At 51.7% G+C, this 16,775-nt stretch overlaps 1 protein-coding gene across 1 annotated transcript in view; it reads right to left on the bottom strand.

Annotated features, from left to right (window-relative positions):
* LOC118573036 (probable hydrolase PNKD) overlaps positions 1-16,330 on the bottom strand; it is a 21,068-nt gene extending 4,738 nt beyond the window's left edge. The window contains exon 1 of the mRNA XM_036173011.1: positions 16,056-16,330. Coding sequence (XP_036028904.1) covers positions 16,056-16,298 — 243 coding nt within the window. The 5' untranslated portion in view covers positions 16,299-16,330. The remainder of the gene's footprint in view (positions 1-16,055) is intronic.
* Positions 16,331-16,775: the final 445 nt, after the last annotated feature.

Genomic DNA, 16,775 nt, shown 5'->3' with positions numbered 1-16,775 from the left:
GAGAAGCAAAGAAAAAGAAGAAAGAAAAAGAATAGAGAAAAGGAAAGAAAAAAAAGAGAAGAAAAAAGAGAAACAGAAAAAGACAGAGACAAGCAAGAAAAAAGGGGTAGAGGACAGCGAAGAGAAATAAGAGAAACTTAGATTCAGAGATTCTGAAAGAATCCCAAGGTTCAGAAATAACACCCCCCAAACTCATATAGTTGGACACATTTATTTTACTTTCCTTTGAAAACAAAACAAAACAAAACAATATGAGCTGAGTAGTGGTGGCACACCCTTTTAAACCTAGACTAGACTTCTGTGAGTTCGAGGCCAGCCTGGTCTACAGAGTGAGTTCCAGGACAGGCTCCAAAGCTACACAGAGGAAACCCTGTCTCAGGGGGGAAAAATTCAACAAGTATAAAAATTACTACCTGAAAATGCAAATGTGAAAAGGGGAAGAAACTAATTTGAAACATAAATGAAAAAATACACACATAAGCTTCAAGATATATTAAGATTGCAAATCCTGTGCAAGAAATACCCAAAGCGTCCCTCTGACCATCTACAGTCCTCTTGCAGAGGGCAGACTACAGGGGATTGAGGCAGGTGGGAGAGATAGGTGCCAGATGGGCAACATCTGGACCATGCAGAGAGCAAGGTTACTTTCTTGCAGTTCTTGCTTCCTCTGGTAGTATATACCCAAGGAATGCTCAATCATACCACAAAGATACATGCTTAGCTATGTTCACAGCAGCACTATTTGTAATAGCCAGAACCTGGAAACAACCTAGATGCCTGTCAACTGAAGAATGGATTAAGAAAATGTGGTACATATACACAATGGAGTACTACTCAGCAGAGAAAAACAATGACAGCATGACATTTGAAGGCAAATGGATGGAACTAGAAAATATCATCCTGAGTGAGGTAACCCAGACCCAGAAGGACAAACATGGTATATACTCATTCATAAGTGGATTCTAGATATAAAGCAAAGAACAATCAGACTGTAACCCACAGAACCAGGGAGGCTATATATCAGGGGGGACCCTAGGATGACTGTGGCTTATAATAAGTTTTGGTTTTACTCAATTACTGGGCAAGCCCTCAATGAAACATTTCATTATTAGGATAAGAATTTGTAAGGTATCAAACTGATAATAGAAAAATAAATTTTAAAAAAGTGAAAAAAAAAAAAAAAGGAATAGCCCGCCATCCAGGTCTCTTTTGTCCTGTAGGGGCGACTGCAGAGGGCGTGCCATCTTGAAGGTCCCTCAGCAAATGCTTTTCCTTTCTTAGACTCCATACAGGGCCTGTGCCAGCTGCTTAGTGTCAAGCCAATGGTTCTGAGTTCAAGGTGGCACACAGCAAGGAGGGCAGTGGGGGTGTGGGGATGCCTGAGCAATAGTGAGGAGGCACTGGGTGTGAGGGTGCACCGGGTCCGAGCAATCCTATCTCCACACCTTCTCTTGGGCACATCTCTCACCTGGGACCTTCTTCCCTCCGCTGGACCTTCTCCAAGCAGTGTCCCGACTTCCCTCCCTCTCTCTCACCTTGGCTTCATTCACCACGCAAACACCACTTGCAGCTTCTAACTTGCAGCCTAACACCTGGACACTGGGCAAGTCACCAAGCACAATCGGAGAGAGATTTGCATAGTCTCAAACGATCTGCCTTACAAGACCTAATTAGTCACTGGAGAAACCTGGCTGACTCCACTTGAAACTGATGACGAAAGATAATGTCAGGCCCGAGGGCTCCACCAGCAGCCGGGCACTTGCCTAGCACCCATACGCACTTGGGTTCCAGCCCCAACACCCACAGAAAAGAAAACAGATGCCTATCTCAGCAGTGACAATATATTTTTGACCATTGAGGAAGGCACAACTTCCCTTCTGTGGCCGTCATGCCCAAAATGTACAACCATAATTTATTCATGAGAAAAACCTCAGACAAACCCAGATTGAGGGACTCGCCGTAAAACACCTGACCGGTGCTCCACATCAGAGAGGCCTAGAGAAGGCTGGACAGTGCGGGACCCTTGCTCAGAGTCAGGACCGGAAAAAGGAGCAGTCGGGAGACAGCGGGCGACATTTAAATAAGGTCTGATAGTGTTGATAGTCTCTCGTTGATCTGAATTTGTTGCTTCTGAGAGCTTTACTGTGAGCAGGAAACAGTAACATCCAGGGGGGCTGGGCTAGGTGTACAGGACTTTTTGTGGGGGTTGTTTTGACACATCGAAAATGATTTCAAAACGAAAGTTAAACAACACAAAGAAATACAGCCACCCTCTCCTCTACGGAGTACTGGTCCTGCCCAAGGCCTGTTGTGATGATTCTTCAGCAGTTCCAACTCCTGCTGTTGCGTGGCCCGACAGATAAGGTTCTTCGTCCTTAGGACGGTGGTGCCCTGGCAGAACCATACAAAGGTTAAGTGGCACCAAGAGAACACACAGAAGGCACCAGTCAGACCGGGATGGTGGAAGGGTCTCAAAACTGCCACTTCCTTTCCAGATTCCGCCAGATGCTGACCCAGCTGCTAGGACAGGACGGCCTGCATCTGGGAGCGGCTGAGAGATGTCCTTGTCTTCCCTGTCCAATGCTAACACATGTACTGTGATTCTGTGACACAGACAAAAGGCAGAACCTGGCTGGGAGGTGGTGGCATGGGCCTTTAATCCCAACAGAGGGGACGGGGTCTAGACGCAGAGGCAGCAGGATCTCTGTGAGTTCAAGGCCAGCCTGGTCTATGGAGCAAGATCCAAGCCAGCTAGGGCTAAAAAGAGAAACCTTGTCTTGAAAAAGCAAAAGGAGGAAGAGGAGGAAGAGGAGGAGGAGAAGAAGGCAAGCAAAATCTGTGAGTGCAGGGCCAGTCTCTTGGGCTTATTTTATTTGGAAAATATCACTGTGCTTGCTGGACACAGTGGGAATAGCACAGAACAAAGCCAAAGGCTCCTTGCCTTAGTGATAATTATGTTGTAGCAAAAAATATCAGAACTCACGCACATTAACCAGGAAAACAGATGAATCATTAACTACCAGCTAACTGGAGCCAGCTCAGAGCCACTACAAGGAAATGGGCCGATGGTATGCAGAAGAACCAAAGCCTCCTCTCTTAGCCTGCAGGACACTGACAGACAGAGCCTATACTGAGCTGTTTCGGGTGGTACAGAACCAAGGGCTGGGCAGGTGGGAATGTGGCATGTTCTAGGAGTCTTGCCAGGAGGCCTCAAGGTCTTGGAAGAGGCAAAGTGCTAGAGCCGGAGCCACTGAGTGGGCAGGAAGAGACCACGGAGCGGGGTGGGAGATGGTGGCAAAGGCGGTGTGGCTAAGGAGGAGGCAACAGTCTGAAGGGTGCCCTGCAGGTTGGCCCAAGGGGAAGGGAGCCTGAGGTGTCAAGTCAATCAGGTTGGAAGAAGCTGGGGGCGGGCTGAGGTCCTAGCTGGGACACTCCCCAGGCCTGGTGCAAGGCTGGATTCCCACCCTACTCTGAGGTCACTACAGTGTCTTTGCGTGGCTCTGATGCTGAGCTCAACTCCTTTACGGGTACTGTTGGCCTTGGCCATGTCACCATCGCACGGTCTGTGGACCCCCTTCTCTTTAGCCCTCTCTCTCAAATGAGGATTTTCCTCAGGTCTGTCTTCTGCCACTCTGGATGGCTCATACAGGGCACAGGTCATCTCTAGGTCCTACAAGGACCTCCTTCACCTAGACTTTCCACTTGTAGTCCAAACTACAGCCAAGGCAAAAGCTCAGGCTCCGAATGCACCACTCTGACTGAGTCTTGCTCCTGCTCGGGGCCTGCTGTGGCTCCTGGAGCTCACAGGAGATTCTCACTCCCTGGTTTGACCCTCCACCAGACTCTGCCTCCTCCCTTCCCATTGAGTCCAGAGAAAACCCTGCGCTCCCCGGAGTGAAAGGGTGGAAACCCCCTACATATCAAGAGCAAAATATAAAAATAAACCAGGTCATGCCCAGACTCTGGGAAACTACACAGCCAGTAAAACAAATGATCAAAACCAGGACTTACCATGCACAGAGTCCAAACATGTACCACTAAGATAAAAGACATGGTGCCAAGAAAACAACCTGACATTTATTGAAATGCCAGTGCATGCAGAAACCATCCCAGTTCCCATTCATGACGCAGACACTCGGTAAAGGACAGAGCTGTTGAAGACAGTCACCATCCTAGCCAGCAGTACTGCTCAGCCTCAAGGAGGGGGCGGGACTGTCCACCTTCCACCCTATCTATAATGTTCTATTTCTTAAGTTGGGGAGTGGGGCGCAGACTGCTATGTTAGCTAGTGGCTTTTGAAGATGCCTAAAGCAACTCATTAAAATTTCAGGGCTGCACTCAGCAGTGGCGCATGCCTTTAATCCCAGCACTGGGGAGGCAGAGCCAGGCGGATCTCTGTGAGTTCGAGGCCAGCCTGGTCTACAGAGTGAGATCCAGGACAGGCACCAAAACTACACAGAGAAACCCTGTCTCAAAAAACAAACAAAATAAAACAAATTCAGGGCTGGATTGGGCTCGGTAGAAGAGCATTTGCTCTGTGCATCCCCTTCCCCCACCAAAAATACAACTTTAGACCTGTGAGATTGTGCACACCTTTAATCCCAGCATGTGGGAGACAGAGGCAGAAGGATCTTTGTGAATTAGAAGCCAGCCTGGTCTACACAGCAAGACCCAGGATAGCCAGGGCTACATAGAGAGACCCTGTCTCAGCAACAAAAAAAGAAAAAAGAAAAAGAAAAGAAAGCAACTTCAAAACTGTCCTCTTGCTGGGCATGGTGGCTCACTCCTGTAAGCATAAACCATTAAATGGCTGAGGCAGGAGGATCAGGAACTCAAAAGTTATCTTCAGCTACATGGGGAGTTTGATGCCACCCTGGGCTACCTGAAACCTTGGCTCAAAAAAATAACAGGGGCCGGGCAGTGGTTGCACACACCTTTAATCCCAGCACTCGTGAGGCAGAGCCAGGTGGAGCTCTTTGAGTTCGAGGCCAGCCTGGTCTACAGAGTGAGCTCCAGGACAGGCTCCAAAACTACACAGAGAAACCCTGTCTTGAAAAACAAACAAAAACAAAACAAACAAACAAACAAACAAAAACCAACAGAGGACAGGAGTCCACCTAACAACTACAGTTCAGTCCCCACAACCTCCACAAAAAGCTAGATGTGGTAGCATACATCTGTAATTCCAGCACTCCTACAGCAAGATGGAAGGTGGAGACGGGGACATCTCCCCTAGCTCAAAGGTCAGCTAGCCTAGAGCATGCAGGACACCTGTGGAAACAAGACTGTGTGCCTCCACAAGTGGGTGCTGGCTAGTTTTACCTGGACACAACTGAAAGGCATCTGAAAGGAGGGGGCCTGGATTAAGAAAATGCCTCCAGCCGGGCGGCGGTGGCGCACACCTTTAATCCCAGCACTCAGGAGGCAGAGGCAGGCGGATCTCTGTGAGTTTGAGGCCAGCCTGGTCTACAAAGTGAGTTCCAGGAAAGGTGCAAAGCTACACAGAGAAACTCTGTCTTGAAAAACCAAAAAAAAAAAAAAGAAAGAAAGGAGGGAGGGAGGGAGGGAGGGAAGAGAGAGAATGAGAGAGGGAGGGAGGGAGGGAGGGAGGGAGGGAGGGAGAGAGAGAGAGAGAGAGAGAGAGAGAGAGAGAAAGAAAGAAAGAAAGAAAGAAAGAAAGAAAGAAAGAAAGAAAGAAAGAAAGAAAGAAAGAAAGAAAGAAAGAAAGAAAAGGAAATTGCCTCCATGAGATCTGGCTGTAGGCAAGCCTGCAGGGCAATTAGTGATTGATGGGGGAGGGCTCGCCCCGCCCACTGTGGGCGGTGCCACCCCTGGGTTCTGTGGGAAAGCAGGCTGACCCAGCCATCATCAACAAGCCAGGAGGCAGCACTCCTTCATGGCCTGTGCATCAGCTCCAGCCTCCAGGTTCCTGCCCTGCTTGAGTTCCTGCCCTGACTTCCTTAGATGATGGACAGTGCTGTAGAAGTGTAAACTGGATAAACCGTTTCCTCTCCAAGTTGTTTTGATGGCGGGGATTCATCGCAGCAATTAAAAGCCCTAATTAAGACAAAGTGGAAGGAGAAAACTCACTTCGGACGGTTGTCCTCTGACCTCCACCAGAGTGCTGTGGCCTGTGTGTGTGTGGCATGGGGGCACTGAGATGATCCTGTGGTTAAGGTGCTTGCTGCCAAATCTCATGACCTGGGTTCCATCCCTGGGACCCACACAGTGGAAGGAGAGGACTGACTCTTGCGAGCTGTCCTCTGAGCACACGTGTGCCTGGATCACACCTGCCCCTCCCCCACAAGAAGGGTCCAGAAGGGTAACAAACAAGCAAGCAAGCAAGCAAGCAAACAACAAAGAATGCAAAACAAAACAGGTCTGTGAATGTTGCCCGGTTGGTAGCATGCTTGGCTGGCATGCATGAAGCCCCGGCTTCAACTCTGGCTTATAAACCAGGTGTGGTTGTGCATGGCTATAATCCCAGTGAAATCAGGAGGATCAAAAGTCTGAGACCAGCTTGGGCTGCATGAGACCCTGTCTCAAACAACACAAGCTGGGCAGTGGTGGTGCACGCCTTTAATCCCAGCACTCGGGAGGCAGAGCCAGGCGGATCTCAGCGAGTTAGAGGCCAGCCTGGTCTACAAAGCGAGTTCCAGGACAAAGCCACAGAGAAACCCTGTCTCAAAAAACAAAAACACAATAAGAAAAAGCTCTGGGCTCCCTGCCTCTGCTCGGGTAGCATTCTGGGCCTGAAATACCCTCTCTCCTTTGGCACCTAGCCTTCTCTACTTCCTGAAGTCCTAACCGTGTTCACTCTCACTGGGAGATGTCGCCACTGACGATGCCATCCGAGAACTCCCCTCTGCTCCATCTAGAACCCACAGCCATCCCAGCTCCCCAGCCCTCAAGCACAAATCTAGTGTCTACGGTTTCCATGGTATCCTGGGTAGTACCTGCCTGATGCTAACAGGTTCCCACCTGCCCCTTGGGTGGCTTCCTGGGACTGCCTGTGTTTCCCCTCCACCCCCAGGAGCTCCTACACTGGCACAGCAGAGCAAGTGGCATTCAAGAAAGGCCCAGATGGAGACTGGGAAAGGCCGGGGAGGGGCTAGGCATGTGCATGGCACAGTGCCTGGCCAGAATGGATCCCAGGCGAGGCCAAGGGCTGGCAGACGCAGCAAGCCTAATGGCAGTGAGTTGCCCAACTGAAGTCCTCTCCACCCTTCCTCCCTCCTCTTGCCCCACAGCCCCCACAGACCTGGACAAGCAGGGTATTCTGCCAAGCAGGTCACCCAGATCCAAGGGCATGGGTGCGGGCTGTGTCACTGGGACATAAAATCTTAATGTTGCTTGCCATGTAGGCTGCATCTAGGGCCTCAGGGCCAGGGGGGAGGAAGACAAAAGAGAACAAGGAGAGGGAACACGGGACAGAAAGTTCACAAGAAGTCCCCAGGCCCCACTCTGCTCCTGTCCATAAGGTTAAAGTCACAGCTCTCCCCTGGAGCTCACTGCCACATCTTTGTTGTTTTTTTTTTTTTTTTAGCTGAGGACTGAACCCAGGGCCTTACGCTTGCTAGGCAAGCGCTCTACCACTGAGCTACATCCCCAACCCCTCATTGCCACATCTTTAACGACAATCTTCAATGCCGCAGCTTTTCTCATCTGAGCCTGTGAGCAAGCTCTGACTGAGCCCAGTGCCTCCCATGGATTATCTCAAGTCCTCTGCTCAAGCCTGAGGCAGGTACCATACGCCCATTTTACAGACAGGAAAAGGAGCCTGGAAGAGTGGAAGAAGACCATGCTCGATCAGATCACAGGACAGGGAACCGTAGGTAGAGATACCTCCCTGGAAGCCTGACCTGGAACCCACTAAAATCCTCCCCAAACCCCAAGTCAGGAGCAGGACTAGATGTGTGGGCCTGGACGATTAGACGGCTACTCCAATTCCTCTGGAGGGCTTTTTGGAGAAAAATGATAGGTCAGGGTGGTTACACAGACCTGGGCACTTAGCCCAGGTTCTGGCCTCTGGGACCTTGAAGTCTGGTAACTGCTCTGCCTCTTGTTCCTGAACCAGCCCATGATATCCACGAGCATTTTGCATTCAACTGAGAGAGGGCAGGGAGCCCTAGGGGTGTCAGGATGGGACACCTGGCCCAGGGACTTTTGAAAGCCCTGTGAAATGAAGGCTCTTCTGATTCCTGCAGGAAAAGGGGGATGATTAGAGAGGAAGATGTAAGAGTCATTGGAGAAGCTGTGTCCTGTGGCCAACCCGTACCCACCTGACTGGGACGCCATGGCTCCGAGCAAAGGCTGGAGGATGGAACCCAGGGCCTGCCACGTGAAAGGCAAGCGGCCTACCACTGAGCTATACCCTCGGCCCCTGGTTTCTTCAGTCCTTACCAGATACACAGCCTCTGTTCTTCTATTGCTGGGTGCACAGGGCAGGGACTTATTCTCCAGCCTCTTCCTCTTTTTATTCAACTCTTCTAAAAATTCATGTGATTAAAGGGGTAACACCGAGAGCCACACCCCACAGGGGGTCCCCAGTCACGGCCAGCAAGCTGGGTTCTAGGACAGCACTCACAGCGATATATCAGAACAAGCTACTGGGGTTGGGTGTCTAGTCCACACTGAGATGTTTGACCTCTTGGGCCAGGTGTGGTGGCCTTTAATGCCAGCACTTGGGAGCCAGAGGCAGGTGGGTCTCTATGAGTTCCAGGCTGGCCAGAGGTACAGAGTGAGATCTTGTCTCAAAACAACAACTACCATCAAATTCCCCACAACAACAACAACAAGGAGATTTTGACTCCTTCTATCCCCTCCCAGAGTCTGTAATGCTAAAGACAGAACCTGGGGCCTGGCACATGCTTGGGCATGCGCTCTCTGGCTAAAGCCCAATCTTATCCCCAGTCCTGAAATCTGACTCAGCATTTCTACAGCCTGGAACAGCATTTCTACCCACCATCACCACATGAGAAAGAAAATCAAGTTTTCTAATTGGTCCCCTGGGACCCAGTTGGGAGACAGTGTGGGGCTGCTGTGGGAGGAGCCCAGGCCAAGCTACATCCATCCCAGAGCCCTCCTTGGGGCTTAGGGGGGTGAAGGGAGTGCCAGCCCCCTCATTTGAGCTCACAGGGCACCACTGCTCACCTCCCTGCTCCAGGGCATGGCTTCTCTGGTATCTAAGCCCAGCCTAAGCTCCATGGGAAGTCATGGGGACAGACAGCTGACAGTGTGTTGCCTATGACCTCCCCTCCCCCCTCTTCTGCTGCCCAGGAGAAAACACACAAAGCTGGTTCTCCTTCCCCTTCCCCTTCCCCTCTCCCTCTTCCCTGAAAGCAGCTGGAGAGCTGTCAAGTGAAAGCTCAGTTGAGCCCAGGGTCCCATCTCTGGCTAGTATGCAGCAGAAGGGAGCAGGATAGAAGGGATTCTGTATCCATATATGGCAGTCAGGGTCTCCTCCCTTACCTCCTTCCCACCTTAGGTACAGTGAGACCTAAGACATAGCTGTAGTCCAACAGGCAGGCTCAGAGGAGTGAGGCGGGCCCAGGGTGGTGAGGCTGGTGGTCATGGGTATTTCTGGCCAGCACTTGGCTTGTCCAGGCTTGCATGTGACCAGTGATGGGACACACCTAATAACAAACTTGGAATGGCTGTCTGAGGGCTGAAGGGCCAGACCCAGGAGGGTCACAGGTCACAGGGTTCTACTGAATAGGATTGGCTCAAGGCCTTAGGAACAGAGTCTCTCCCTATTGTGTGCTTTCTTGGGAAGAAACAAGCTAATGAGGCCCTAAACAGGGCCTTGGGTGAGGGTTTCCTGTAGCCTCCAGAATGCCTGGAGGTCACTTCCCCGTGCCCAGGAGAGGCCAGGGCATGCAAGGTTGCAGTCTCCTGTTTATTCTTACCACCACCACCACCACCCCCAACTTCCTACTCTTTGCAGGCCTCTCCAGATGGCGGCCCCCTTTTGTAGAAGGAAGATGTATGACTGCTAGGAGCACTCGGGCAAGATGAGAAACACATTAGAGCTTTTGGATCTCTCCTCTGTCGCTCATCTCCAGCACAGGCCCCTTCGACAGGACCTTGCTCTGTGGGCAAGCCTGTGGGAGTCCAGCTGGAAAGGCAGAGCTGTGGCAGCCTGAGCCCAGAAGAGAAAAACACACTGAAATCTCTAAGAAGGGTAATGGCGGCTAGGCCCAGTGGAGGCAAAGGTGGATTTGCACTAAGGAGGTTAAGCCAGCTTCATGGAGGACATGGCACCCATTCTTCCCTCCCTCCAGCCATTCAAAAACATTGATAAGGGTTGCCGATGCGCCAGGCATTGCTCTGGAAGCTAAGGTACAGGAGGAACAGTTTTACTCTTGTTTTGTTTTGTTTTTTTTCCCAGACAGGGTTTCTCTGTGTAGTTTTGTGCCTGTCCTGGATCTCGCTTTGTAGCCCAGGCTGGCCTCGAACTCATAGAGATCCGCCTGCCTCTGCCTCCCGAGTGCTGGGATTAAAGGCGTGCGCCACCACCGCGCGACTCAAAGTTCTTCTCTTGTGTGCCCATATTTAGGTGAGTAAAACAGTAAACAAAGGGACACCACACACAGCACGGCACGCGCTGTCACATACTACCGAGACTAAAGCTGGGCAAGGGGAATGGCAGGCCGGGCCGGGGCCAATGCCACATGCAGGTGAGGCAGTCACAAGGCGGGGCGGGGCCTCCGGAATAGGTGAGTTTGGCAGAGGTGGAACGGTTTGGGGGGAGGACTGTGTGACAAACGGTGAGGTAGTTCCTGTGGCTGAGGGGTAGGCAGGGCACAGAGAGCCAACTTTACCAGAGAGAGAGGGAGGGAGGGAGGGAGGGAGGGAGGGAGGGAGGGAGGGAGGGAGGGAGGGGGATACTGCTAGAGGGGTCAGAGCAGAAAAGTGACATGTTTCTGATATTTTTTATATGTCATTTTGGCTTCTTTTTTTTAACCGGAGCTGAGGACCGAATCCAGGGCCTTGTGCTTGCCCAAGCACTCTACCACTGAGCTAAATCCCCAACCCCTTGGCTTCTTACAGTTACTGTGGGCCTGCTCCTGTGTGGAACTCAGAGGACGGCTTGCAGGAGTCACAAGCTCCAGTTATGAGGCCTGAAATCTCATTCACTGAACCCTCTCAGTGGCCCATGTTTCTGACTTAAACCAGCAGTTTCAATTGAGGATACTTAGGGATGCTGCCAGCTGTCTCCCACAGTCCAGCTCACACCGATCCAGCTGTGTCTCCCGCAGCTCAGCTCACACTGATCCAGCTGTGTCTCCCACAGCCCAGCTTACACCGATCCAGCTGTGTCTCCGCAGCCCAGCTCACACCGATCCAGCTGTGTCTCCCGCAGCTCAGCTCACACTGATCCAGCTGTGTCTCCCACAGCCCAGCTTACACCGATCCAGCTGTGTCTCCGCAGCCCAGCTCACACCGATCCAGCTGCGTCTCCCACAGCCCAGCTCACACTGATCCAGCTGTGTCTCCCGCAGCTCAGCTCACACTGATCCAGCTGTGTCTCCCACAGCCCAGCTTACACCGATCCAGCTGTGTCTCCCGCAGCCCAGCTCACACCGATCCAGCTGCGTCTCCCACAGCCCAGCTCACACTGATCCAGCTGTGTCTCCCACAGCCCAGCTCACACTGATCCAGCTGCGTCTCCCACAGCCCAGCTCACACTGATCCAGCTGTGTCTCCCACAGCCCAGCTCACACTGCGGGCTCTTCATCTAGGCCACAAACAAAAGGTTCTTTACTCAAGGGTCCTCAAGACTTTATGCCACCCTTGACATTGGGTCAGCGGACCCTATGGGCCCAGACAAGAGCCTTCCTCTTTCAGAATGGTAAAAATAAAGTTCCCCGGGAGGACAGTGGATTTGATCACATGGTAGGGGGGAGGGTCAAGAAAGATCTCCTGAGGATGGGGCTGGAAAGATGGCTCAGTGGTTAAGAGTGCTTGCTGCTTGTCCAGAAGACCGGAGTTCGGTTCCCAGTGCCTTTATCGGGTGTCTCGCAATCGTCAAATCCCCCAAAGGAAAGAAGGGGAAAGGTCTCTTGCCTCCCCTCAACAGGCAAGCTCTCCACAGAGCTCTGCTCTGCCGAACCCTCTCCAGCACCACGGAGGAGGCAAAGGGGCAAAGGGAAACTGAGGCTGATGCAGAGGCCCGCATGAGGGAGTCTTGCTCTCCAAATCACAGGCTCCTTAGCTGCACCCTGACACCCCTGGGAGCTTGTTATACCCTACCCCTGCCGGTTAGAACCCTAGCTCACATCTGTTCACACGGTCCTGTCTCCTTCTGGGCAGTGGGGTGCCAAGCCCTGCATATACTATCCAAGCACCCCATTGCTAAAATACAGTCTTAGCCTAGGAGATCTCTCACTCTTTTTTTTTAATGTAATTTAAAATTTTTTATTTATGTGCATTGGTGTTTTGCCTGCATGAGGGTGTTGGGTACCCTGGAACTGGAGTTACAGACAACTGTAGGTTCTAGGAATTGAACCTGGGTCCTCTGGAAGAACAGCGAGTGCTCTTAACTACTGAGCCATCTCTCCAGCCTCACATCTTTCTATTTTTTTAAAGGTACTTTATTTTTTTTAAAGACTTATTTATTATGTATACAGAAGAGGGCGCCAGATCTCATTACAGATGGTTGTGAGCCACCATGTGGTTGCTGGGAATTGAACTCAGGACCTCTGGAAGAGCAGTCAGTGCTCTTAACCTCTGAGCCATCTCTCCAGGCCCTTAAAGTTACTTTAGAAAAAAAAAATGTGTGTGTGTGTGTGTGTGTGTGTGTGTGTGTGTGTGTGTGTGTGAGTGAGAGAGAGAGAGAGAGAGAAAGAGAGAGAGCGAGAGAGAGCGCACGCGCACAGTTAATCAAGGAGGCCAGAAGAAAGTGTCATATCCCCGACTGCTGGAGTTAGAGTTTCTGCCTCACTCTGAAGGTTAGCAGTGGAGCACACTATCCACATGCTGTTCCCAGGAGTGATGACCAGTCCTGACTTGGGGTAGCTAGGTGTTATGGGATGAGAGAGAGACACAGCATTTCCTGGTGGTAGGCGGATAAACTTAGAAGCCTGTTGTGAGAGAACTTGAGGAGGACATGCACCCTCCCTCCTGCCTGTCACGGGCTACCACACAAGCAGTTGCTATCCTTTCCAGGCCGTTTCCATGTGTGTTCATTCAATCTTCACAGAAGCCCCAGAAGGCAGACACTCACACCATTCATTCCCCACTTTGCAGGCTCAGAAAGGTTATCTGCCCAACGTCACGTGCTCAGTATACAGCAGAGCCAGGATACAAACGCTGACTTGTCCAGCCACCCCATCTCCTATAGGCTTAGCTACTCTGTACCCTGTTTCCTAGAGCCCCCAGGGCATGTGCCTAATGTCAGCCCACATCTGGTGGATCTGCCCTCAGCTGAGCCTCGTTATTCTCATGTGGCTACTGAGGAAAGCCTTTTCTAAAATTATCATGACTAATGACGACATGAACAGTTCCTCTTTCAGTCACTGCTTAGGATTTCCTCATGGTCCTCCTCACCACATCTTCAGCTTATGGAGAAGGTATGGACTCCTCCTCTGTGTCCCTCCTTCCTGCAGGCTTGAAGGCATCTCGAAATAACACCTACACATTTGCCACGTTTCCTGCTTGTATCCCTGCTCCACTCGGAAGGTTAGCGGGGTCTCACCTCAAGGGACTGCACTGATTGTTTCCCAGACCACGGAGCAGCGGGGTCTGGAAATCCTATTCCAGGCACACCCTACCGCTCTGCAAATTTGGAAAGCTGATTCTAATGCAATCTGGAAATGCAGGCAAAAGAAAGCCCCATAGAACCACTGAATTCGTTTGTGTGTGTGTGGGGGGGGGTGGGTGGGTTCCGAGACAGGGTTTCCCTGTGTAGCTTTGTGCCTTTCCTGGAACTCACTTGGTAGCCCAGGCTGGCCTCGAACTCACAGAGATCCTGCCTGGCTCTGCCTCCCCAGTGCTGGGATTAAAGGTGTGCGCCACCACCATCCGGCTCTGAATTATTAAAAAAAAAAAAAAAAAAAAAAAATAAAGATTTTTTTTGTGTGTGTATGGGTGTTTTGCCTGCATGTATATCTGTGCTCCATGTGTGTGTCCGGTGCCCTCAGAAGTGGGTGTTAAAGCCTCTGTAAGTGGAGTTATGTGCAGTTGTGAACCACCATGTGGGTGCTGGAGCACTGAGCACAGAGCTACAGCCCAGAACCACTGAATTCTAAGCGTGCTGTGGAAGTGCATGCCTGTAACTGAGCATGAGGCTGAGGCTGCAAACTTTGACGCAATCCTGGACATAGCAAGATCCCATTTTAACCCCTAATAATCTCCTCCCCCCCTTAAAAAGAAAGAATGGCGAAGAGGCTCCCCAAGAAATCAAAATTAGGGGATTCGAAGAACTCCCAAATCCAAGTCTAGAAATACTCAGACTCTCATGTTGTGATACTGTGATTACTGGCGTTCTGATCTCAGGAATTCTGATTCTAGTTCCTCATGGAAACTCCCATTTTGCCACTTCCTCCGGCCATTTGTATGACTCCAGGCATACCAATTTTGGATGCTAAAAGTAGATTTAAAATCCTTTCTCTAAATAGAGCTAGCTACATGATCCCCAGGAATGTTGTGAAGAAAACTAAAAACCTGGGGTTGGGGATTTAGAGCACTTGCCTAGCAAGCACAAGGCCCTGGGTTCGGTCCTCAGCTCTGGAAAAAACAAACAAACAAACAAAAACCTAAAAACCCAAACCAAAGCAAATGCACATGCACGGCATACACACACGCAAGTGCCAGGGCACAGCCCCCAAATCTAGTGACTAGGGGTGTACAGATCAGTGGTGGAGCATGGTTAGCATTCCTGAGGCTCCATCTCCAGTGCCAACCAAATGACAAACAGACCAAACACCCTCTCCCAGAATCCAGATACAAAAGACAATGATAGACAGCTGCAAACCTTGGCCTGTACACACTTGTAAAGACGGCACCTAGGAGGCTAGAGGGTCACAAGAAACCAGCCTGGGATACCTAGGGCGGCTGTCCTACCAAGCTAACAAACAAAAACTGCCACTTATTACTTTAATGCTTTTTACAAAGTATTGGTTTGAGCACTATCTAGACTGTTCTTCAGCCTCCGGGGCTTTTGTATCTCTATTTTAGAGACTGTGAATGGAGCCCTGGGCCCGGAGTTTTGGGGAGTAGCTGAGGTGGTCTGAGGAGGGAGGAAGGGTGAATTGCACAATGTCTTCTCTGAAGCTCAGAAATTCCCAGGCTTAGGCCCTCCCGGCAATCTGGCCACCGGGCCTCGGTTCCCATCCTGAGATCACTGTCCCTAAATTGCGGGTTTGAGGTCCTGCCCGATAGACCGATAGACCCTCCGGAAGCTTGTCTTGGGGTTTCTTCCCTGCTGCTGACTGCTGCGGAACAGTGATGATTGTTCTCACTTTGCCAGGGCCCCTTAAAGGAAGGGACAAAGAGAAGGAGGAGAGTTGGCTGGGGAAAGTCGCTGGAAGTCCGTGGCTGGCAGTGGGGTCAAATTTCACAGCCGAGGGCATTAGGGGCCGGTAGTGGGAGGCAGAGGTAAGGGCCAGATTGACCTACAGAGCTGAACTTTGCAAGGGCCAGAACAATCTACCTAGAGTTGTGGAGAGTTGGATGATAGGCAGGACAGGGCACACGGGAGAAAGTTAGACGTCCGGGGCATGCTTTTACCCTTGAACCTGCCAAGGAGCCCTATCTGCTGACCTCTGCCCTGCGGCCAGGTGCGCGCTCTCCCCGCACCAGTTCCCGCACTCCCCGCTTTTCCGGCTCCTTGGGCTCCAGCGTCTTACTTGGCGCTTGACTCTGGTTCCCTTACCCTGCCTACACTTATCTTCGCTCCTAATCCTCTTTTGTCACCCGGCCCATCCCAATGCTTCAGTCCTCCAACTCTTTCCTTTCCTCCCTCAGCACGAACTCAGGGGCTTCTCCAGCCCGTTCCTCCATCCTTCTGCTCAGGACCGCCTAGTCCAAGCCACCCTAGAACACCCCCCTACCACCGCATCCTTCCCTTCCGCATCCCCTCTCCCAGCGTGCCCGCCTTCCCGAGCCTGCACGGATCCGAGCCGGGGCACTAACCCGATTCGGAAGAGCAGCCGCTGGCTGCGCGTCATGAGCAGGCCGTGGAAGCCCCGCCGCGCTTGGCAGCCACGGGGACTCAGGAGAAGCACGAAGGCGAAGAACAGAAGCCCGCAGCCGGAGACCCACAGCCAGGGCGCGGGCCAGCTCTGCCAAGCCATGCTGGGGGCCGGGACAGGGGGCGGGGCTGAGCGTTGCTAGGCGACGGTCCCCGCCCCGGCCCCCACGCGCGGAGGGGCGGGACTCCCGGCACCTGCGCGCTAGGGGGCGCGGACACTTGGCTCCTCCCATTACTTCGCATTCTGACCCGCCCCCTCGCCAGCTGTGGCCTGGCACACGCTGCAAATCCCTAGCTTAAAGACAGACTGGATCCTCCCCTATCTGGTGACTCTGGAGGCGGGGCTCGAGCCGGCTTATCCGTGTGCTAATCAGGGGTCTACACAGGCCAAGAATCCTGCGGAGAGGACACAAGCCAGACCGCCCTCTTCCCTTGCAGGGGACTCTGGGAGAGGCCTTGGTGTGGTCCTCCTGGTGAGAAACGTTAGACTCCTAAACTTTATCAACTGGAAGAAACCCGGGAGTTCATTGCATCTTCTTCCGTTCATTTATTCATACACTAAATTAAAGGCATTGTGCCA

Source organism: Onychomys torridus, chromosome 23, assembly GCF_903995425.1.
Source record: "Onychomys torridus chromosome 23, mOncTor1.1, whole genome shotgun sequence".
Lineage (NCBI taxonomy): Eukaryota > Metazoa > Chordata > Mammalia > Rodentia > Cricetidae > Onychomys > Onychomys torridus.
This window is presented reverse-complemented; position numbering and strand designations above follow the sequence as displayed.